The 26,319-nt window shown below is 34.1% G+C and overlaps 1 protein-coding gene across 5 annotated transcripts in view; it reads right to left on the reverse strand.

Annotated features, from left to right (window-relative positions):
- Nucleotides 1-26,319, reverse strand: part of EPHA7 (EPH receptor A7) — a 168,270-nt gene that overhangs the window by 83,797 nt on the left and 58,154 nt on the right. For all 5 annotated transcript variants that reach the window (XM_039223796.1, XM_039223795.1, XM_039223794.1 and 2 more), the window contains exons 4-5: nt 24,347-24,502; nt 22,695-23,030 (exon numbers count right to left, since the gene is read on the reverse strand). In XM_039223796.1, the coding sequence (XP_039079727.1) occupies nt 22,695-23,030; nt 24,347-24,502 (492 nt within the window). The remainder of the gene's footprint in view (nt 1-22,694; nt 23,031-24,346; nt 24,503-26,319) is intronic.

The following is a 26,319-nucleotide window of genomic DNA, read 5'->3' on the forward strand; positions in this document are numbered from 1 at the left end:
ATGGCCAAAGAAGCATGTTAGTTGTCACCATGGCTGGTACTCTGGAAATCTATGTCCCTGTGGGTTTTTCCATGCATTTATAACTAGGATGTATTCTTAATCAAATTCACAAATATCAAGGGTAAATGTGTGATGCAAGTCCATTTAATTCCCTGCTAACCATTTGTATATTTGCATGTTTCACTTTTACACTTAATCCAAAAGATTGCGATGTGTAGACTATATCTAGAAATTTTCCAAGATGAGTATGCATCACATGTTAATTAGAATTGACATTTTCTCCAGAAATAGGACAACACAACTATAAAAATCAAGAGCAGAAAGAGATAATACAACCTAGGGAATATGACCATTGGCCACAGGGCCTGTCTGACGTCACTGGTCATTTCACACAGCCACTTTACAGCCTTATCACCTTGGGCAATTTGTGAACTTCTTCCTGCATTCTGAATAATAACATATTCTTCATAAAGTGGTTGAGAATTTGATACCTAGGGAGTCAATAAAGTGTTAACAGGCAGGGCTGAATCCCTAAATATCTTTTATGTAACTTATGTAACTTAGTCTTACTTTTTCTGCTTCCAAATAGTATTTGGGGGAGGAGGGGAAGGGGAACTCAAGAAATATTATAAAAATTCTCTCTACTTCTGTTTTTAGTATTAGAATGAAATGAGACTTTTCATCCAATGTAAAGCCTAATCATCTACATATGTGTTATATTATCTGTCTAGGGTTGTAATATAAGCTTTTTGCCCTGACGAAACCTGGGACATGAATTCTATTTAAAATTTTACAACTTCATTGGTATTTACATTATAATTCCAAAGGATTACTTAAAGTTCTGGGTGTCATTACAGACATAAGGAATTACTTTAAAAAAAAAGTAGTGAAATAATTATATTTTAAAAAGGCACCTGCATTTTGTAAGACCACCAAAAAAGATATAGAGTGTAAAAAAAAAAAAAAAGAGACAAGAGGAAAAACCCTATTGGATGCTAAATTCATCTGTAATTTGGTAACACTGCAATAATAATCTATAGTTTTTGTTTTCAGTTTTTAAATCCCATGCTATCTATACCAATTAAAACGGAGACCTGGAGTCTAGTTATAGATTCTGAATTCTCATTACAATAATTTCTTACTAGCCTATGAATAACTGTAAATTGCATCATTTTCCTTTGCATTTGGAGAAAACTTAAACAGAGAGACAGGAACTATTTAGCAATATAATAATGAGAAAAGGATTATTAAGATTCAAATCACAATGCACCTGGGTGGTTCAAATGGTGAACTCTGGATTTCAGCTCAGGTCATGATCTCATGGTTTGTGAGATGGAGCCCCAAGTCAGGTTCTGCACTGGCAGTTTGGAACCAGCTTGGGATTCTCTCTTCCCCTCTCTGTCTCTCCCTCCCCTGCTCACATTCTCTCCCCCCTTCAAAAATAAATACACAAGCATTTAAGAAAACTATTCAAGTCACTCATGGGGAAACTCCCTTATTTATCTTTTGACACTCTACAGAAACAGCGGATAGAGATCTGAAGACCCATCCAGGATATGACAGACGGATAATGCAACTCTCTCTCTATAATCTAGAAAAGAGACACAGATATTATTATCCTTGTTCCCAATACAAATTGGTAATGTTTAATTATAATTTATAAATTTTAAAAAACACACATAAAGTAGTATCATAAAAGGGAAAAAAAAAAAAGGGAATGTAGCATATTGAGTACCAAAGACTTTCAAGCCTTTCAACTACTACGGCTTTTTGAAACAAAAAAGAAAAATAATATACAAGCATTACATAGCTTTGTCTATAACATTGCTGTTGATTTTTAAGATTTCCCAGAGGGATATTCTTTACATTCTCTTCCATGAGTTTAGCATCAGTAAACCATTCAAATGCATGGTATACATGAAAATTTCAGATTCTATTCATATGGCATATGTTACAGACTGCTTTGATACAGGGCGCCCATCACTCTGAAAGCCTAGTGGGTGGTCACATGTGCCACTGTACAAAGCCTTTCATACAACTTCTAAGAACAGAAGCAGTTCTTCTCCAACACCAACTCCAACTGCAGCTAGTGCTCAAGCAACTTAGAGCAGCCTCTTGCTTCCAATGTCATTTCTTCCAATTTAATGATTTTACCATACACTGGAAGACTGTTTAGAGTGATATAAATTGGATACCCTTTATGAAGCACTATAGAAGAGAAAGAAGACACAGAGGCTTATAAAGGCCAACCTGTTCCTTTGTTTGGCATCTATAGGAATGGGGGTTGGGAGTGGTTAGGAAAAAAGCAAAGTGAAGTATAAACGAGTAATTAACGGTGATTGATGGTGTTGTTTTAGGGTATTTGGCAAAGGCGCATTCACTAGTGAGAATCTTTACACAAAGTACCTTAAACAACAGAAGAATGTATTGCTGCTTTGTTTTCATATCCACAATTCAAAGGCTCACTTTTCTCCCATGGGAGGGAGACTGACCCAGAACACTAGAGAAAGATCCTCATGGATAAGGTTGCTCAATAATGTCAAAGATTACCAGTGATCAAAAGCAAGGTTCCAGTGACCGCACACCAGTTCCAAAAGTTCAGAATCACAAGATCTTGTAGTGAGTGAATATATTTACACACTGGCTGAGTAAGTCTGTAACAAAAAAATTCCATTTTTATTCTTTGGAATAGAGATTAGAAGTGAGATCTACTTTTCTGTGGAAGGTCTTTGACAAATTCTACCCTTAGAAAAGGCTACACTTACAAATATAAAATCAGTTTGGTCATATTGATGTTTTTTATTTAAGAGAATTTTTAAGTACCTGAAGGAAAGAAAATCTGTTTTAAAGGGCTTCAAACAATGACTTTTTAAAAATACTCATTCTGATTTGTATAAACGTATTCAGCAGAAATTGAGAGATTTATCTCATAGAAAGCTAGCAAAAAAGAAAATATTCCAATATTTTTCCATATCAAACAGTACAATATCACAGACAAGTCTGTTGTTACTCTCAGTACTGATCTCAAACCTGCAGCTCTCAAGTTCGACATACCTCAGAAAAAGAAGTAAATATCACAGGATGTAAAAAGCAGCACAATCCTGGAGGCAAAGAAATGAATTCTTAGGGAACAACATGTTCTTTGTTCGCCACTTCTATGACTCTTGTGACATTGGAATAGTGGTTTCATATTGTTGCATGCTTTTTCCTGTACCTGGATGCTCACCACCAAAACAAATAGGAGAGAAAGAAAGGCAGGAAGGAGAGAGAAATAGAGATCAAGGAGTGAGGGGAGGAGGGGAAGAAATCTTTAAAAAAACCCAAAAAGTAAAAGGAAGGAAGGAAATGAGAGGAGGTGGGGGGAAGAAGAAAGAAAGAAGAGAGAGAAAAAGAAGGATCGAGAGATGACATATCAAAAAGTACAAAGGTCTAGGACAGGAAATCCAAGAATACTGTCATGTTTCCAAAAATCCTCATCAACAGTCTCTGGGGGTAGAAATGTAAAGACGAAGAAAACAACTTTCTGAGGTAAACGTCGGTCTGGAATTGCTGCCAAATATTATTCCATCCAAAATTAGAATGCATGTGCAAAGTCATGCTCTCCCTCCTTGCTCTTTTTTTTAAACTCTATTTTATATCCTTTGGCTTCTTAATTCTTGTTCCCACCCCACAATAGTTTGAAGTAATCTATATGGGATGTGTGTGCAAGAATGTGTATTCAAGGGCTCATTTTCTAGCCAACAGAGAAAGAACGAATGGAAAAGTAGAAAGCAATCAAACATTAAATGAGGGAACAATTTTCAGGTACTCAGTAAGCCCTTCCAGAGTTACAAAAGAGTGATCCTATACCACATCTGAAACATAAAAATTCAACTTTCTCTCTCAATTGGTATTTCAATAAATCACATTTCTCCTGTTCCCAGTTTGCCAAAAGTAGGCTTATGTTTCAAATATAGATGTTACCAAACATTTGAAATTTCCTGAAAGTTATACATCTGAATATTAAATCATAATCAAAAGGGAGTCGTTTAAAGTTTTTCTTACTATGTAACAAAGATGGATAGCAAATTGCCTTTTAAAAACTAAAAATTATTGACCTTCAGAATTTGTTCAATATGTTGCTATAAAATCATTCTCTTTCAACTTTATATTACCTTCATATACAAATATATACCCTTCAAAATACAGTATAAATCAGGTTAATAGTAAAAGAGGTTCTGTATTCTGATAGATAAATAAAGAAAAATACATATAGTTGTAAGATCTATCTACATACCTAGAGAATTCAATTTTATGTTAAAGTAAGTAAATATTAATTATATAATATTATACTTACACATATAGTAAGTATACTTACACATATAGTACAAGGTGCCAAATATTTGACATTACTAAATTTAAAAAAGAGGGAGAAAATATAACAATACTTAGCATCATATTCTAAAAGTATAACAATATGAAAACTGGCAATAGAAATGGTTTCTAAATTTCTTGTGACTATCTTAAGAATTCAAGTTTCATTTTAAGAAACTGATTATACCTAACACACCTGTTATTACTTCCTGGAATTCTCTGAATTATGATGGTTTTGCCTAGAAACAAGTTTTTAGAAATGTCTTCACTTTTGTAGTCTTGTCTATTGAGAGGGCTATGTATTGTGAGAATGAAGTAAACTTTAACTTGTATTATAATCAGCATGGTTTTGTTAATTTTGCCAAGACTGTGCTTTGCCACAGCTAAATTTATAGCACAGCTGTTCAAAATTGCATTCTAGTATATCAACACCACAAACAGTCAACAACAAAGTGTTTTTATTTTATAAAATGCTTTTTCGTGTATTGCTTCATGTGATACTAAGATTAACTAGTAAGATATAAAGACTGTATTAATTGCCCAAGGTCAAAAAGCAGCTTGTTCAACTTGGATTCAAACATTTTGATTATAAATCCAGTTTTCTAAGTCCAACCTGTCTGATGTATTTCTTAAGTCTATCTTTCTACACATGCATTATTATATAAAAACTGATTTTATTATGATGTAGGTATATAATCTGCTCAGCTCAGTATATTTATTGATTATTCAAAGAGCTTAAGCAATACATATTTTTGGCAAGCCCATGCCCTGAATCATATCTACATCTAAGAATATATAGGCGAAAAGCAAAATAACTCAAATGGAATGTTCCTGGTTAGCAAACCAGTTGCCGCATTGGTTCATTACATGATGCTATACAAATAGTCTCTTTGTTTAAGCTTTAATTCCTTGATCTGTAAACATTAAATTAATTATATTTCTTACACTCATAATTCAAAATGGTGTTACAGGAAACAATAACAATTACTAAAAATTGTAAACTCTCATGATTCAGAAATGCCAGATAGAAACTAAATGTAGAATAAGATATGAAAAAGCTATAAAGTGTTTGGCTATTAATGTTTAAGGGGATATATATCTAACTATCTAAGAAATAAAATAAACCTATTAGGGGCAATATATGTTAATAATATAGTTTCAAATGAAATAATTCCTTTAAAAACATCTGATTTGAATTTAGACTTGTACAACATAACTCATATATATCTGGGTGTTCATGCATGTATGTATATACACATGTGTGAGCATGCACACTTTACTGAGGAATTCACAATGGTGAACCATTCAGTAATGAATATTTCTGGCCAATTTAAATTCTGAGTTAAGCTATATGGTAGCTTATAAGCAATTATTATGAACATATTTAATAAAATAGTATAGATTAAGTTATTGCATCATTTGAGAAATATTATGGATGGTAAAATATTTTTTTAAGTAGGCTTCATGCCCATTGTGGAGCCCAGCATGGGGCTTGAACTCACGACCCTGAGATCAAGACCTGAGCTGAAATGAAGAGTCAGACACTTAACTTATTGAGCCACCAAAACATCCCTGGATGATAAAATATTTCTGTATACTCTTGCAATTAAAATATTGTGAAAAAATATGAAAAGGGAAACCAATATTTGGATAAAGAACTACAATGCAATTTTTACAAAGTGATGTCAAATGTACTAGGAATCCCTTTTTAATACATATTACATTAAAATGTGTTCAATTATTTGCCTTCAAACAATGAGTCAAATTAAAGTTACATATTGAGAAGTGTTTTATAGAGTAAAGCTGATTTTATTTGTATAGTGTTTGGTTGATAATGAAATACTTATAAAATCGATCATAGCTTATAGTCTTGTAAAAAAGCAAGGCAGGGATTTGGGAGTGGGGTCAGGGCTGGAGGCAGAGATTTATAGAGTTAACTGTAGAGAGGTGATAACAGAAGTTGGAGAAGTATTGGGGCGCCTGGGTGGCTTAGTCGGTTAAGTGTCTGACTTTCGCTTAGGTCATGATCTCGCGGTTTGTGGATTCGAGCCCCGCGTCGGGCTCTGTGCTGACTGCCAGCTCAGAGCCTGGAGCCTGTTTCAGAGTCTGTGTCTCCCTCTCTCTCTGACCCTCCCCTGCTCACACTGTCTCTCTCTCTCTCTCCCAGAAATAAATAAAATAAAATAAAAAAAAGAAGTTGGAGAAGTACTTATCCTTTCCAGTATCATCAGTCCAAATTTTACAAAATATCTTACCTTGTAAACGTTTTAACCTATTCAGTCTACTAAAGATTAGACACCTTCTCCTCTGTTACTCAGGCAACCTCTGGCTTAAAATATTGTCAGTCATTTAGATCACTTTCAAACAGACAGCTAATCGATTTACCCTATATTTCAACTTGATTTTCAATGAGCTGCCAGAGTTTTTTAAAATGCTTTCAGAGTAGAGAAATAAAACTACACACACATATATATTTATGTACATACATATGTACATATACATATACACATATATATGTAGTTTTATAATTATAAATATATAGTTATAATTATATATAGTTAATGATATATATGGGTATATATCATGTTATGATATGATATGATATTAACATGTTAAAATATGTTAATGATATATACCCATATATATCATTAACATATTTTCCAAATTAGAAAATCATAAAACACTTCATGCGTTTTTGCACTAGATTATTAAACAAGACTATAACAAAAAGGCAAATTATATATTTCAGAATAATTGGATGTGTATGTGTATAAACTAGGTTGGTAAGATCACTGAACTTTGGCATTAATCGGTATAATTAAGGAATGAGAATCATCAAAATCAAAACATAGGTAAAACATAAAAGGCAAACTGTCTATTAACTCAGAATAAAGAAAATTGTAAAAAATAGAGTACGTGACTGAATTTAAAGCAGGATAATTGTGATTCTAATTTTGATCTAACCGTCTTTAACCCAAATATTCTCCTAAATCCATACAAACAAATCTTTTTTTTTCCTTAAATTTAGGTGGTAACTGTGTCAAATTTATATTAGCAGATTGATACAGATGTTTGCTACAGTTAACAATTTACCACATACATCCCACTAATAAAAAGACAGGCAGATTGGCTACACCTCAAAGGGAAGGCTTTCATGATTACAATAATCTATAGGCTTCACTGACTATGGAAGTGTACTTGTGATGCCAAATATAATTCAATCACAGTATCTAAGAAAAAAGCTTCTGAGACACGGTTCCGGCATTTGGAAGGCCCCAGATCTTTTTCAGGGTCTGCCTGGTTAAAAAGACCCAAGACCCATTCAAGCACACATAATTCAGGAGGCCTGCCTGCCAGCAATAAAGGCCGAAATTGGATACTTGGTGAGATTAATTACCTAGATAGGGCTTGATAATGCAAGTCAAATGGGAATGTAATTAAAGTGCACCTTCCATGAAAATTATTCATTGCTGATGGATCAGGTGACAGATAAATCAAAAGGCATTTTAAAAAAGACTACAGGTTAACTTGAAGCAGGTCTTTCCTCTTTATGAAACTCTGCAATTGCAGGTGTGGAATTCACTCTCGCTGTCCTATCCTCACCATGATACCATAAGACAAAAAAGTAGATTGTAATGTAACCTATTAGAAACAGAAGCCAATAGAAAAACCATTAGGATCACAGTTACAAACAAAAGGTCAGCTAGACTGGAACCAGTTGGCTGGCAGCTTTCGGAAGAGAGTATCACTCTATGTTCATACTATAATGAGGACTGCAACCATAAAAGAACAAGTGATGAATTAATAAGTTGACTAGTCCCCAGGGCACAATTCTTACAGATGAAAGGCATGCTGTGGTAATCAAACAGAGTTATAAATTAGATAAATCGAATGGCATAAGAAGTATTTTACATTATCATTATTAAATAAAGTCTTCCTGGATGTGTTGTTAATTCTTTACTGTCAATACACTTATTTACAGCCCAAGAACAATAAAAAAACAATGTTTTATAACAACGGCAGGGTAATTTCAGTTACCCAGAGAGATACTAAATCTAATTTTTCTGTTGAGTTCTTTTAGATGTGTTTATTATACACCTAAGATAGATCAACAAAATGTCCAATTAAATGATAGTTATGGGAAAATATGGCTTTATATGTCACTCATTTGCTTGTTCTAACTAATGAACATATCTTGCTTTTATTGACCAGTTTCAAGAAAATGCATAAAAGTGTTCTTAGATGCAAGAATAAACTTAAAGCTGAACAGGAATACTATGTCATACTATATCATCTAGATGGCATATGAAATTCACAAAAAAAGATGATCACTGTCAGAAAAAATATCATGAAACTTGAAAAATCTTTGTCCTATTGAAATCTTTAATAACAATGTAGATATTGATTTATTACTTTACACCTTCAAATAGCTGTGTAACTTTTCCAAAAATGCCCACCTTATATTTTTTTAAACTTGAAAAAAGACAAAATTTGAGTTGAAATTTCCCTCAATAATCTATCCATCTCAAAAGCACACAAAAATCCTTCAAATTAAAAGACGATCAAAATAGGGGCGCCTGGGTGGCTTAGTCGGTTAAGCGTCCGACTTTTGCTTAGGTCATGATCTCGCGGTTCGTGGGTTCGAGCCCCACGTCAGGCTCTGTGCTGACTGCCAGCTCAGAGCCTGGAGCCTGTTTCAGTCTGTGACTCCCTCTCTCTCTGACCCTCCCCTGCTCACGCTGTCTCCCTCCCTCTCTCTCTCTCTCTCCTAGAAATAAATAAAACATTAAAAAAATTAAAAAAAAAAAAAGACGATCAAAATAATGAAAACCTGCACTATTATCTATGGTAATTAAGAGGTTCATCACAAATACTGTCGCCTAATTAGAATAAAGTAGCATTTCTAAAATTCTTTTCAATAAAAATAAATTTTACATAGCAGGTCTTTCCATATGGTGAAAACTCAGAAGTAAGAAAATTCATAGGCAAACACACAATAAGATTTTAGATATGTAAATGTGATACAAAGGTCTGCCTGTTTTTGAAGTGCTATAGGTTAATGTATAAAAAATACATTTGTCAAAGAATTATCTGTTTATAGCTCTCCATTCCTAAAGGTTACTGATTAAAATTGAAAATAGGCATGGAAAATACCCAAACATTTTATCAGAAGACACTGCTTTTTACGTTCCCTACAGGCTCCAGTAAGTAACTTAATCCCAAGCAAACTATAAACTGTTCATGATTTGTCAGATTATCTGATGCTTATCCAGAAAAATAGTCTGAAAAAAAGAGGCACCCAAACACTATAATTAAGATTCATTCATCCATTTCATCCTGGAATTGAAGAAAATAACAAAACATCAAAGTAGTCAGACAGCAATCTAAAGAAGGTCAGTTAGTATCTTTTCAAACGTAACACCAGTATTTAATGCAGCAGGTGCACCAGAAGTAACTTGCAAATCATAATAATATCCAAGGTTGGCTGAAATAACATTATGACTTTCTGTTCTTTGTTTATGTCATTTTTAAAGATAAAGTAAGTGTGATTAAAAGTAAATGGTAAAGTCTTAGTATTAACATACTGAAGATAGCAAGAATAATGTTTCCAAACTTTTAGGTGGATCTTCTACTTTTCTATAGGTGGGTACATGATAGGGGGCATGATTGAAAATCTCTGGGAGAAAGAAACTAGGAAAAGTGAAAAACAAAAGCATAACATAAAATATAACTATATAACTATATATATATATATATATCCGTATATGCTATATATACACAATACATATACAGCAAGACACACAGTCTTTATGAGATGTGTGTAGTCATTTGACTTTATAACAATATTTCATATTAAAATGATAATAAAGATATTAGAAGAGGCAGTGTTATAAATGCATAGTTTATACAATTAACATATTTCCTTTTATGACCTCTACCTCGATTATCAGTTTCTCAACAATGACATTTATGTGAGGCTAAATTTGGGTTCCTAGTGATGTCAGAGTTGTGCGAAAATAGGATGAGAAGTCAGAACAAGGAGAAAACAAGGTTATGATAATGTATTAGAAAGGAGCAAAGGAGTAATTTTTTTTCCAAACAAAATCCAGACTCATAATCTATCTTAGATTCTTTACCAGTCTGATAAATGTTGTATGAAATCAGAATAAAAAGCGTCTATTACAATTCAATTCACCAACATTGAGCAGTTATACCACATATGCCATAGTGTTGGGCTCTGTTTTCAACCATGACAAATATGATTATGACATTTTCTACTCCAAGTTGTCTATCAAAATTGTTTCTCAAGGCTCAAAATTGTCAAATCCAATGGACTTTCTTCTGTCTTCATTCTATTGACCTCCTGTGACATTTGAGTCTATGATTAACTGACTTGGAAAATATCCCTTCCTTTGGTTACTGTGACATCCCTCCTATCTAACTGGCCTGGGTATTCCTTTGTGGTCTTCATCCTTGTGTTTTGATATTCTTCCAGCTCCTGTTGGTATTCTCAAATTTTTACTCAAACTTTTTTATATTACAGGTCTACCTCCTCTTCCTCCAAAAAAGCCATTAACTTGTCCTCTATAGGTTTTCAGTTCCCAAATCTGTAACTTTTAGGCACCTCTACTATCTCAACACCTATTCTCTTAGTAATATATATGTGTTAATAAAAGGTATGAAGTTAAAAAGTGCGTATAGTTAAAATTGTCTATATATATATATATATATATATATATGTCTCTACACATGAATACGTCACATCACATATGATATAGCTTGATGTAACAGGAGCTAAAGTTGTTATGTCTAAGGGTATTAATAACAGTTGAACAAACTGGTCATTAGTGATATGGCTTAACCAGTATCTCTGCATTTTATTATCATATATGATTGCCATTGTGAATGCTATGCTCACACAATGTTCCACATCTTTCTATATGCTGAAGTTAATGATCAAATTATTATTAAAAATTGGGATACTAATTATCTGATGTCAACATGCTATGGATAATTAAGAACTGTGTGCATTTAAGCTATGAAAATTGTTTTTCACAGATCTTTTCTAGTGTGTGTGTCTTAAACAAGGTAAGCAGCGACAGGACTCCAAGTATCTCTCCCGCCCACGCTTTGTAATAGGACAGATATCATCTACTCTGCCTTCCCTGATTAATTGTGTTGGGTTGTGGCAATTATCTCTCCTGTGTGACAGACCTCTTTGTAAATTAAATGTAAGAAATTTGGATAATTCTTTCCTTGTTTGTACCCCTTGATTGATCCTTGTTTCTTGCTTATGACAGTATAAAGGGAACTGAAGTCATAAAGCAGTTGGAACCGAAACAAGTACCAATTGGGCAGTGGTAATCAGCACATCTGAAAACAAGACCCTGATGGTGTTCTTTCCTTTACCCTATCACTTAGATCACTTGGTTAAAACTGTTAATGATCCTCTTGGATCAATGTCTTTTGCTTGTAGCTCTAATTTACTGCATCGGATGATTAGTACAGATGTTTTTGTGGACGGCTCTGCATCATTCCACCAGATTGCTTGTCTGAATCAAATTTGCTTCAATTCATCACCAATGAAGCAAGGAATAAAATAATCAACATTTACTTTCTCTTAACACTGATACCAAAAATAGAACAACTAAATGTCAATTTAAAGACTATCTCTTACCTTTTACAAAGCTATGCCCCTTAGCTCACCCAGGGCTTCAATTGGTACATATGGTTGGGTGTAGCAGACTGTAGGAAATGAAAGTGAAAGGGACCAAAATGTGTATTTCAAATTAATGAGCCCAGGTTTATTTTTTTAATTGAGGTCAACTGACATACAACGTAATATTAGTTTGATCACCAAATTTTTCTCATCATCATCATAATCTTCCTTTTCATCATCACCAATGCACATTACATATATTCATCTATATATGAATAATGTATGAAATTACCATCCACTGGCTTTTCATTCTCTGAAATGCAGCTTACTGATTTCTTGCTTTTAAATGATTTTTTTTTTCTGAAACTGCCCATCTTCACAATGATATTCCTTTCTCAACACTTCGGGGAAATGACTGAGATAGTATGCTCTATAAGAACTAAGCAAACAACCCACAGACCAAAACTTTTTTGTACAATGGAAGACCACCAAGTAAATGAGGTAACCAGTTTTGGTCATTGAGACTCAGTCAAAGATCACTTCCTGATTCAATTCATATTGAAAATCCTTTACAAATGTGTTGATTTGTATTCTTAGCATAGTAATCCTCCTAGATACATATATTATGCTGTTTTATTATTTATTTATAATTGTATAATACTTCCAGAAAAAGAGACTGAATTCAATGTATATCGACCTGGGGTTGTACTTTGAAAAAATTTTTACATGTTTTACTTCAGTACCTTGTGTTAACTTGTTTTTATGTTTTTCCTGGATAAAAATAAAGAGCTGGTGGTCTGGTTAGTCACATTTCAGTGAAAACAGATTTTCTATATCTCACTTGAACAAACTTCTTGACTTTAAAAGTAAAGTAGCTATTTCTTTATAAATACACTATAGTGAATGTATTTTCAATTCACTACAATCTCCACTCAATAAACTAACAGTAGCGAAATAAAGGACCTCCTATTAAAAGGCAAGACATATAATAAGAATTACTTTACATAATTCCATCATTATCTACTATTCCAGGACAATGATCCTAACGGGCAGTCATATATTTTCTTAAAGAGCCTATTTGGAGGAAGCTTAAATTTGACTAGTTACAAATTTTAATCTCCAAAATATGGTTATAAAAACTTTTTCACTAGAAAATCCTGAAACAAACTTCAATTCTTAATCATGTGGAAATTGCTAGGTTAAAATAGGCAAGAATTTGACAAACCTGCTCAAGCTTGAAAATCCTGGGACAAATCACATGACTTACTTTATATAGAATGTTCTGCTACCATGAAAGTAGTACCTTCTATAATTTATGAGATAATGAATTTGCTCTGTTTAAAAAAAACAAACAAACAAAAAAAAACTACCTTAGATGTCAAAAGCAAAATATGACCATTGGTCTTTCTGGCATTTACCAATGCATTGCACTAAATAAGTTTTAGTACCTATTTGGGGGGGGGGGATCATAGAAATGAATGAAATTCCTACAACTCCCACTCCTTGCCCATCCACAAAAGGATGCATGCCTGTCCTCATGCATATGGAAAGTAAATAGTTTCCTTCAACATAATAGGATGGAACTAAATTATCTCGGGGATGGATATTTGTATTAGCCTGTTCAGACTGCTATAACACCAGAGACTGGGTGTCTTAAAGAAAACCAGAAATCTATAAAACAAAACAAAACAAAAACAAATTTATTATCTCATAATTCTAGAGGTTGGGAGCCCCAGATCAAGGTCCTGCAGGATGCAGATTCTGATGAGACCTCTCTTGCTCGCTTGCAGCTGGCCACCTTCTCCCTGGGTCCTCATGGGATCATTCTTCAGGGAATGTGCATAGGGAGAGAGCAAACTCTCTGGTGTCTCTTCTTATAAGGACACTAACCCTACGGAGATCAGGGCCCCAGCCTTATGACTTCACTTACCCTAATTACCTTCCTGTAGTCCCTTCTTCCAAATTCAGTCACACTAGGGGTCAGGGCTTCCACACATGCATTTAGAGGTGGACACAATTCAAACATTAACAGCATTATAACTGAGTTATTACACAAAGTAACTCTTTCTTCTCAGATACTTTTTTTTTTTTTAATGTTTTATTTATTTCTAGGAGAGAGCGAGAGAGAGCGTGAGCAGGGGAGGGTCAGGGAGAGAGGGAGTCACAGACTGAAACAGGCTCCAGGCTCTGAGCTGGCAGTCAGCACAGAGCCCGACGCGGGGCTCGAACCCACGAACCGCGAGATCATGACCTAAGCGAAAGTCGGACGCTTAACCGACTAAGCCACCCAGGCGCCCCTCTTCTCAGATACTTAAATATCATTATCCACAAAATAGCAAAATTGAGATCAAAGAATTTAAGAAACAATTCAGCTATATTACAATGAAAATATGAAAGGCTATTTAAAACACCTTATATTAGGTTTCTTTCATATATTTAAGAGTCCTTCCATTCAGGAGCCAGCAGATCAACTGTTAACCTCAACTGAACCTCAATGTAAGCAAAACAGTTCATTACAAATATTTGTAAAATCAGAAAAGCGTGGATTTGATAACTCATACAGACACTGGGACCGGAAAGCATGGAGATGGCACGAAGGTGAAGATGTGGGGTTGAGAACACAGGTTGTTTAGGGAAGTTTCCTTACATATATTTTAACTGAGAAAATTCATAGAAGAGCTATGTAACATAGTCTTAAAACATCACAAAACCACAAAAAGGAGAAGATATTAAAATAAATTCTGAAAAACTTATATTATGCACTAAGCAGTCCTAAGCACTAACAAAAAAGATCTCAAATTTCGGGCTCTGCCTGTGCTTCAATGTTATATTAAAAAAATAATTTTCTTTTCAGGAGGTTTTCTAAATATGAAGAATTGAAAAAAGCTTCAAATATAAAAGTTATTTTTAGCTTAATATTTTAAAATGAGAGTACTTTAAGCTTTTTTCTAAATCTCTACTTAAATATCAAGTTGTGGCTGTGAACTCATTTTAAGATTTTATTTTATTTACAAAATGTTTCATGTTTATTTATTTTTGAGAGAGAGAGAGAGAGAGTAGGGTAGGAGCAGAGAGAGAGGGAGACATAAAATTCGAAGCAGGCGCCAGGGTCTGAACTGTGAGCACAGAGCCTGATGCAGGCCTCAAACATACGAACCGTGAGATCATGACCCAAGCAGAAGTTAGATGCTTAACTGACTGAGCCACCCAGGTGCCCCCTTATTTTAAGACTTTAAATAAATCTACAGTTTTAAGACCAAATCACAAAATTTTTATACTTGAAATCATTGCATAATTTTAAAAAACTGAATTTCAGTTAAACTCTTTATATATTAATCTTGATAATCTTAGAAAATTTCTTTTCACATTATGATATATAAAGAATTTTAAGTATTTAATTCAACATATTTACTAAGCATGTATCCTGGGCCCAACTGGTTACAGAAGCTAGAGAATAAGACCAAAGATGTTACTGTTTTCTTACACTGTGAAGTCTAATGGGAAAGACAACCATTTCATGGATAATACGTGAAAAAATGCTATGAGAAAATGCATGAGATAGTCACCGTAAGACCCTGTCACAGAAAGATGTAATTCTCTACTAAAATTTCCATTGTAAGTTTGGGATGTGAAGACACTGTATAGGCATATGGGTCTTTTCATGTAAAGTGGTCAGCACATACTACGTACTTAAGAAATCCTAGTTTAGTATCAATTCCAACATGGTTACCAATTTTATTAAAATGTATCCAAAAAAAATCTTCCTTTATTTATGTTTTAACTATTGATAACCACTAAAGAAAAACTGTAAATGTATCTACATGTATCTTTTTAAATGAATGGTGTCAAAAATATTTCAACTTTAAAGAAATTAATTTTAAATTTCAATATAGTCTAAGATTCCTACTTGCTACATAAGGCTATATGTATAAATTTCTAAAATATCATGCCCTAAGGCATGAATTAGCATGACTGAATTGTGCTTTTTGGATACATCAATTTATAAATTTAATATACAATATATTAATTAAATTTAAAATATATAATTAAATTAAAAAATATATAAATTTGGTTACATCAGTTTATAAAATAACTAGAAACAAGGGTGCCTGGGTGGCTCAGTTGTTTAAGCATCCAACTTTGGCCATGATCTCATGGTTTGTGAGTTCAAGCCCCACACTGGACTCTGTGCTGACAGCTCAGAGTCTGCTTCTTCTTCTTTCTCTCTCTCTCTCTCTCAGAAATAAATAAAAATCTTAAAGTTTTTTAAAAAAAAACTAGAAACATAACAGAAATATGTATTTTGAATCATTTACTATTTACTATTACTATTAAACAAATTTTATTTAGTTGAGTTTTCTCCTACAGAGTACATAAGCATGTGTATGTATGTTTTAACAAAATTAACACCATTTCTACAAAATGTTTTTGTTGGTAGTGGCGGTGTTTTTTCTTCTGTGTTTATTTAATCTCACTGTATGAAGGTTGCTGCATTTCATATAACTCAATATAATCAGTAAACAATTTCAAACTAGGAAATATATTTTCTTAACATCTTGTTCCCTTAAAGTATAAACCTAGCTTATAAATTCCAAAGAAATATCAAAGTGTATAAACTTAATAGAAATAATTTATTTAACTTAAAGGACACATAACTTGATGGCCTACCATTTTAAATCATTGAGAAGAGATGATGTGTTCATTTATGAGAAAAATAGACATAGTTGAGTCACATTAATAACTGTGAGTGAGGATATTTCTGACAAATACAGGAAATGACTTTTGATACTGTCTTTTTTGGTGTAATTTTTCTTATTATAATGTTATATCATAGAACTATGGTTATATATCATTTTGGATATTGTATAAATATTATAAATTTAAATAAAGACAATACTGAAGCCAATGTTAATCTCAATAGAGATGTAAGATCTGGGATTTGAAAACATAGGAGAAATTATTCAAATTAAGATATGCAGGGGTAATTTTAAACTTTATTAAAGAAGGGCAATAAAATTATAGCCAGAAGGCAAATGTCACAGTGACCAACGTTATATTTGTTATTAAGAGACTATATTTGTTTTTAATATCCTCAGGAAATAATATTTCTTAGTGGGTTCCTTTTTCATTGAAGAGTAATTTATCATCAGACCATTAAAATAATTTGTAAATTGCCATGTAAGAGATTCTGGTAATCCATGGTAAGATTACATAACACTTAATAATTCTAGGGAAGCAATGTATTTGACTGCATTATTCTTGGATGCGATGGGTTGTCCACATTCTCCTCAGTGAAGGACTGAAGAATTTATTTGCCTGGCTGCTGAGATAGCTGCAGAAAGGCAGACCTCAGTTTAGAATGGCCTTGTCTGAAACATGACAACTGGCTCCTTCCCAGGCTCCTTCCTACAGTCATGTTTGGACAACAACCAGGTATAAAAGCCTGCCACTCTTTCTTCACCTCTGTACAATATGAGGGTCCCTTACAGGTGGAGAGCTCCCCATGGAGTTGGCTGAGGAGTTCCATTGAGACTGCATCAAAGCCCAGCTTCCCCTCTGCTCCAGTCTTGCTCCCTTCCTGTCTCTTCCTATGACCATGATCCCAACTGCATGCCCTCATACATAACATTCCTGCACAGTAGTCTCTAAGTGTCTGCTTCCTGGTGAACCCCACGTGGGAAATTAGATCCTCTTTCAAGAGGTGACAGCTTTCATCTTTAATTCCTACCCAATGTTTTCTACAGCATTCTAACAATTATCAATCCCATTAAAATTATGGTAACTGGATACATAGTACTCAGCTATGAATTACTCCATAATTTCAGTCAACAACGCACTGCACAGTGAATAGCATGTATTAAGACAGTCCATTTAATGATGGGCATAAGATGGGCTCTTAGAGGCCTTATGTCCCACACCTCTCTTTACTTAGTACGATTCCATGAATTCAAAGTGACTCAATTTTGACACTCTTTTTATGTACATTTTATATGTGAAAAGTGCCATAAACAAAGTAAGTGTTCAGCAACTAGTCACTCTTAATATTAGTCAGTCTTAATATTATTTCTACTATTATAATTGCTATAGTACTATAACACACTTTTCTATTCTAAATAATGTAACTGATAATAAGCTAAAAGCTCAATTTTAATCACATGAGGAGTCAAGTAGCATGATACTGTTTCAGGAGAAAATTCAGTTTCAAAGAGCTGAAATAACTCCTCTAAAATTCAGTAATGATGTCACTGAATATCAAATCCTAGCCCTTTTCCATTAATGTCTCAATGTTTTCATGCTAATAAAATCATTTAACTTTTCTTGTGTACGACGAGTTTCATCACTGGAATTAAGTGCACAACATTTGTTGTAAAGCTGGCATACAGAAAGAACTGTGTTACATGGAAAGGTACAGATGAACATAGCATAATCACTAGCTTGAGAAATAATTGCTGAGTTCCTTAAATCTCTTTGGGGGGTAAGATCACATATACTATAATTTTGTATTGCTTTAAAAATGGTCTAATTGTTTAAGTGATCCCACAGTGAACTGAGGAATTATAAAAAGAAAATAATTTTAGGGTGACCTATTTTTATGAACTTTCATACTTTTGCAGACCATTTTTGTATTAATACACTTGGTCTGTAGAATAAATGTAGTGGCACTGATTATGTTTTAATGGCCGAGGTCCTCTTGAGGGCTTAGGAAATGATTCACTTGTCCTCCTTCTGGTAAAATCATATCCACCCCAAAGTTCAGAATGTCTAACTTATTTTCTGTGACGACTCCCCTTTTTTCCACAGATAGAATGGATCATTCCTTTTTTTGAAGTTTCTATATTTTGCTTCTACTATTCTACAGCATGCATCACATTAAATATGTAACTAAATATATTCACTACAATATGGGCTCCTCATAAGGATAGGACCAATCTTTACCTATACTGCTTGATACTACTTACTAGAATTGACTGAGATAATATTTAAAAAGTAGCATTTAAATAGTCAGCTCTTGGGGCGCCTGGGTGGCTTAGTCGGTTAAGCGTCCGACTTTCGCTTAGGTCATGATCTCGCGGTTCGTGGGTTCGAGCCCCGCGTCGGGCTCTGTGCTGACTGCCAGCTCGGAGCCTGGAGCCTGTTTCAGTCTGTGACTCCCTCTCTCTCTGACCCTCCCCTGTTTACGCTGTCTCTCTGTCTCCTAGAAATAAATAAAACATTTAAAAAATAAAAAAATAAAAAAAAAAATAAATAGTCAGCTCTTGGGATGCCTTGGTGGCTCAGTCAGTTAAGTGTCCAACTTTGGCTCAGGTCATGATCTCATCCTTCATGCGTTCAAGCCCCACGTCAGGCTCTGTGCAGACAGTTCAGAGCCTTAAGCCTGCTTCAGAGTCTGTGTCTCCTCTCTCTGCCCCTTCCCTGCTCGCACCCTGTATCTCTCTGTCTCAAAAATATATATTTAAAAAAATTAGAAAAAAGAAAAGTATATATATCAGCCAGTTTCTGTAGGTCATATGTTTCTGATAAATACAAAAATTATCTATATATGAATATCACATATTTTTCTATATATACTCCTCGTCTTAAAGCTAAATATTGGTTTAAAGCAGAATCTCTAGAAAATAGTCACATTTTACACAGGAAAAACAAAATTAATGCCTTCCTCCTCCAATGTTCTAAAACATAATTGCCAATTCTGAGCCCCCAGTAATTCTCCCCATACCGCAATAAATACAGAGTTTACTGTGTTTTGCCTTGACAGGTTCACAGAGTTATATAAAAAGAGGATTAATTCAGCATCCACTTCGCTACAATACACTACATTACAATAAAACTACTACTACAAAAAAATACTACAATAATATTTTTATGACACTGAAGAGTTTTTAAGCTTTTTTAAATATTATCTAACAGGATAATACAGGGTGATGGATATTCTTTTATCCCCATTTTAGTCATGTGGAACTTCAGTGATCCACCCTAGAGCATGTAGTTTGTAAGTGGCGGGGGGAGCTGGAGCACAGATCCTTTAATCCCAAAACCTTGCCTGAACAAAGCATAAGGGGCGTTCAATGTACTCTCATCTCCACAAACACTGATTGGGGGCAGGGGGAGGACTTGTGCTCCGGACTCCAAACTTAACAAAAAAGAAACTACAAAGTATACACACTACCTTTCATACACTGGCTAATAATTTTCCATTTTCACTCTATTCTTTCCTAGACAACATGCAGATTCTCCTAATAAATCTTTTTATAGTAGACAGCAGTGGGTTGCTGATGAGTAGGATAACTGACCAGAGATCTAGATTTAAACTCATTATTGAAATGACTGAAGCACAAACTAGGTGGGAGGTTGTGCTGTTTAGTTAATAGAGAATGAGAATTTCAAGGATCATTGCAGGTTTCCATGGATAGTAATGAACACGGGCAACATTTCAAATCATTCCCCCCTTAGAAAGAGCAAAAATATTGGTGATGGGGAACAGCGGGAAGTGGGTATACAAATTCAATAGAAGAATAGTCATTAACATATCCTAAATTTCCTCTGTTAAAAAATAAATGAAACCTTCTACAATTACCACAGTTGTCTTGTTTAGATGCATTTCTTTTTGAAAGTAAAAAAAAAAAAGCTAACTTTAAAATCACGAGGTTTCAGCATTTAAGATGTAGTAGAGACTAGGCAATTGTGAATTAACATGTTAATATAAAAGAATAAATACAGTTTGTTTTTTAACTTTTCTATATTTATTCCTTTTAAAAACTTAGTAGCTTTATTGAGGTATAATTTACATACCATAAAGTTTACTTATTTTAAATTTCTTAGCATTTGCACAGAGCTCTGCAATCATCACAATCTAAATTTTGTGCACTATTCTAAATTTCTTCCCCGCAGCAAACAAATAAACAAACAAACAAACCTTAGTTTGCACTCAACCGAAAGAGAATCAACACCCAAAGCCATTTTCCCTAACAACTGTGAGATATTTGATTCAAGAATTTCTGGGAAAATCTATGACCTATTTAGCCCATGCAGTATTAACCTGGAAAATTAAACATCAGATATTTAAAGAGCAAAAAATAGACCCCAAAAGCAGTCTATTTGGTGAACTCTATTTGTGGTATAAGTTCAATAACTTTGGGTAATATTCAAAAATAAATGAAAATGTACCTTCTCTACTTAATATCAGCAGGGATAAAAGAACGATTCTAGTTCAGCAGGCCTAAGAGTTTCTCTTAGTGGTTCCAAAGATAGCTCTAGTGTCACAATCATGAACCTAAAATGTTTCAAACCCACTCACTGTAAAGTTATGATGACAAATTTCAATAAAAAGCAACACAGGCAAAAACATCCGACAAAAGGATTTTAGAAGAATAGTAAACAGAGTCACAGAAAATAAAGTGAATCAAACCAAATCTGTTAAATTTGTTATTTCTTTTATCCAATTTTTGAAAATTTAAAATTTTCTAGGTTGTTTTTCTTCCAGAATGCTGCTTTTACACAGGAGATCAGACTGCAATAGCCTTTTAAATAAACATCAAAATGAAACCTTTAGAGTAAGAACCCACTAATCTGTTCAAAATGGTAAGCATGAGACCAGATGCCTAGTTTTTATTCTGCAGATATAATTTAAATAGGTAACATTTTGTTAAAATTGGCAAAGAAGTGAAGAATAGATTAATCTATGCCCAGGAATTTGGGATAATACTGGCTTCTGACAGTCAGCCAAAGATCAGGAAGCCTCTGTTATAAGCTTATTATGATGCTCACACAACTCAGTACTCCAGTGTAGGTCCCATTTTATTAATGACGATAACATGGTACTTGGCTACATCTACCGCACAGCATCTTCTTACAACAGCAAGAATTTTTAAAAGATTGAGAAAGCCCTCAATTTCTGAAACTTCTTGCAGTAATAAGATTTTCCTGAAGGGTTAGCAAGTCTCCAATTTCTGAAACTTACATTCCAATTTATACTTTCCAAAACATACCACAAAACATGACTGAGTAGGGTACCTCAAATACCAAGAAGAAAAGAAGTGAAAACTGCTTGTGAGCTAAGATACAAGATCAGGGTCTTCACGGTCATTATTTCCTAATTCACTTCTTCTGAAATTCTCAGGAGATCTACCAAGTACTTGCTCTAATACAATGGACAGTAATATCACAAACCTGATGAACTTAAAATTCCCTCGTGCCCATTTTAATTCGGACTTGCCATATATTACAAATGTTACATTGTATGGTAAAATACTGGCTAATGCTTTGGGAGACAGTGCACTCCGCTCTTTCGCCATCCTGATTATCATGTAGATTTTGATCATGAGCACACAGCTCACAAAAGAGTAAAACTGCAAAAGTATCCTCCATCACATTTTGTCCAATATTCTCCCTCTCTCCTCCAGATCCTCCAGTGGCACTTCTTGCCTTAGAACAGTCTCAACTGGTTGACAATTTATCCCTTGTCAGTTCTCCTTCCAGAATCTCTGGAGGAGATGCTAATAAGTCTAGCAATGGTTTAATCGGCAACAGGAAGAATAACAAAGAGAAGTTAGAGGTGTGAATCATCAATGAGCTGGAATAATTGAGCTCTGTGTAGCCACATTAACCAAATATTCAAGCGAGAGAGGCACCTTGCCAATGTAGTCTCATTAGTCACTTAGTGAAGACAAACAGAAAAACATACCTGCTTGACCCGTGGTGATACTGACAGCCGCAAAGAGCCTCTGGGATCGGCTTAAGTCAGAAACTCCGTTCACAGCTTCAACTTCAAAAGTATAATTAGCGTGGGCCAGCAGGTCCATGACAGTTACATAGTTATCCTCTAATCCGGTCTGCTGGGGCATGTAGCCAATGTTACTCCCACAGGGAACACACTCGCCCTGCTCCCAACTGCACCGCTTACACAAGACTCTGTAGGTCACATCGTTTCTTCCCCCATTGTCGGCAGGAGGACTCCATTCCAAACTTACTGTGGTTTGGTTGATGTTGAAAATGAGGTTCTGTGGTGCAGATGGAGGCCCTTTGGAAACCAAAAATAAATAAACAAATAAACAAAAATTGAAAAAACAAAAACAAAAACATGAATGAAAGGATCTGTGTGGGCCACTAAGCTAGTGGTTCAATTACCATAAGAAAACTAGTTGAAATGCTTTTTTTTACATAAACATTTCATTACCTTTCCTAGAGAAGCTGTATAAAAGCCTCCTTGAATTCACTTGGCAAGAGGCTCTATTTATTTTCCATTTAATATGTCAAAATGAAAACAGGATAACAACTGTCTTTGTGCTTTTGCCACAGTCTTTAGCTATTTTTCTTCTAAGCAATTACAAACAGTTAATGTACCTAAAAAAAACAGTTGTGCAGTTGTTTAAAAATAGCTTTCCTTTTAACCATATAACAGAGAATACATCTATTCATTCCTAATGTGCTCAAGAATGATTTACAGTAAGTCTGGGATTGGCTTTGGATTTGAGTCTCTTGAACATTCATTAATTGAAGCACCAAGATGTGAGATTTGCTCTATTTAGTGATGGGATTTTAAGTCAGAAACCATTACTTTTTTTATCACATTTCATAACCACATAAGACTCAATAACTTGTACATTTTATTTATGATTTCTATTAGATACATGAGAAAAATATTCTTCTTTTTTTTTTTTTAAATTTTTTTTTTAAATGTTTTTATTTATTTCTAGGAGAGAGAGAGAGAGACAGCGTGAGCAGGGGAGGTTCAGAGAGAGAGGGAGTCACAGACTGAAACAGGCTCCAGGCTCTGAGCTGGCAGTCAGCACAGAGCCCGACACGGGGCTCGAACCCACGAACCGTGAGATCATGACCTAAGCGAAAGTCGGACGCTTAACCGACTAAGCCACCCAGGCGCCCCGAGAAAAATATTCTTAAAATGCATCTTATCAGTTCATGAAAAATCAAGGTGCCTGGGTGGTTCAATGGGTTAAGCATGTGACTTTGGCTCAGGTCATGATCTTGCAGTTCACGAGTTAGAGCCCTGCATTGGGCTCTGTGCTCAGAGCCCAAGCCTGCTTCGGATTCTGTGTTTCCCTCTCTTTCTCACTGTCCCTCTCCTGCTGGTGCTCTGTCTCTCTCTCAAAAAAAAAAAAAAAAAAAAAAAATATATATATATATATATATATATATATGTAAACAATAAGATTTAAAAAAGAAAAAAATGGCCTTATCAGTTCATAAAAAATGAAATACTTAATAATAGTTAATAATTCATTCACATATCCAAAGCCCATCTCAACATTGTCACAGTAGGACAAACGAGTAGAAGGGATCTGAAAGTCCGTTCCTACTTTACGATTCTGAACTTACTTGTGCAGGCCACATACGGTGGGTCAGATGGAGCCCTGTAATACCCATCCTCACATTCACATCTGGAGGAGCCTTCTTTATCAGAAAAACTGTGAGTAGGACAACGAGAGCACTGGAGATCTTGAGAGGAAGATTTATAGAACCCACGACCACAGGCTGGGGATGCAAAAGAAAGTGAAAATAGAAACATGAGAGCAGATATACATATATATACATATTTTTTTAAATTTTAGTAATAGCAAAGAATAAAATATGAAAGTTAATTTCTGATAAACAAGCTCCTTATGATAAAATAAAGTATATTCAGTGTATATCAATAACCCAGTTTTAGAATATTATATTTTAAAGCAAAATAATAAAAACTAAATAATCCAGTAAACTTGTACCCATAGGTGGCATTGGTACAAAATCTAGAGCCTAAAACTGAACAAAAGCATAATTTAATTTGACAAAATCTTAGGATATTTAATTCAGGATAACTTCAATTTCAATATTATTAACTTACTTGTTGAAACATATGAATATACTTCAAAGCTATGTTTTCTTAATATAATATAGCTATAAATTAATGCTTTATGTGTTTATTTGGTTCACACTGAAAAATACTAAAATGATTTTAATTACCTTATGAGGAAAAATAACATGTAAAATACTTTATCTGAAAATGATATAAGTTTTCAGGAAACTTCAAGATATAATTTCAGCCAATTTAAGTTATAAAGCAGGGTGCCCTCCACTAAGTAAGAACTTCTTTGTTACTAAATGTAATAAAAGACTATAAATAGGAGAAACCTATTCCACCATAAATAAGGAGAAAGCCTTCAACTGTAAACAGATGATGACTGTTGATCTTCTCCTAAGAGAAGTTTACAATACAGTCACACTAACACAGCCACTGCTCTCAGCAGTGAACAGACATGTACAAAGAATGTCTCTTATCACCTCTTAGTAAAGTTGCTCTTACTCACTTAGACTCTATTTGCTATTAAATCAAGAAACTTGAAGCATTTTCTATCACTGATCATTTATATATTTATCACTAAAATTTAGCAAATTAAATTTTCATTATTTCAAACATTTTTTATTAATTGATGGTATTATACATTGAATATATTAGTTCAATTATCAAATGGATATATGGTAAAGTTTTAGTGACCTCCGAATTTAATAAAAATTTATCATATCTATAAAGAAAGATTAGTGAATAATTAACATAAATTCAATTATAGCTTTTAACTTATTATATTTATATTTATTTAGTGTCCTCAACTTGGGCAGCCCTCAGGAACTTAATCACATTTTCACTCTTAGGTGGGATAAACAATCCTATCTTATCAAGATGGGATAGGAGTCATTCTCTACTTTTGTTCACATGCTCACTACTTAATGCATAATTCTGAAACAATTGAGAGCTCAAAATCATCTTTTGAGCTTCAAGAAAATAAGGCTATATTACATGAGCAAGACAGGTATTCTAGATAACTTAGAAACTTAATTTAAATATGTGTTATATTGCAATAGATAAGTGATAGATGTGTAAAAAGAACTACAAGCATCTGCTTATAAATATATGATCTACTACTGCCCTCGGTAGCCAGTCTGCCTTTGGTTGGTTTCCTTAATTCATACAAGAGAAAAGCATTTACAAACATTTTAGGCAAAGAAGCTTAATGCATCTTCACCTGTTCTCAGTAGCAATTATACAAGTCTAAGGCACAGAGAGAACAACGAGATTGATTACAAAACAATATAACAAAATAGAACACTTTAAAATGTTTCTAAAGACATGATCCTGCCACATTAAAAAAAAATGGTTAACTGGTAGGATGAAGGATTTGGCATGGGTTTCTCAGGACAGAAATTCCTCTCTTTAAGTATCTTGCTTTATGTTTTATCTATAATTCAATGATCACATATGACATCCATAAAACAGAGAAGACAATGCTTTACTCAAGCCTGCAGCTTGATAACAT

This window comes from Hyaena hyaena, unplaced genomic scaffold (assembly GCF_003009895.1).
Source record: "Hyaena hyaena isolate Hyena2069 unplaced genomic scaffold, ASM300989v1 scaffold_1440, whole genome shotgun sequence".
Taxonomy (NCBI): domain Eukaryota; kingdom Metazoa; phylum Chordata; class Mammalia; order Carnivora; family Hyaenidae; genus Hyaena; species Hyaena hyaena.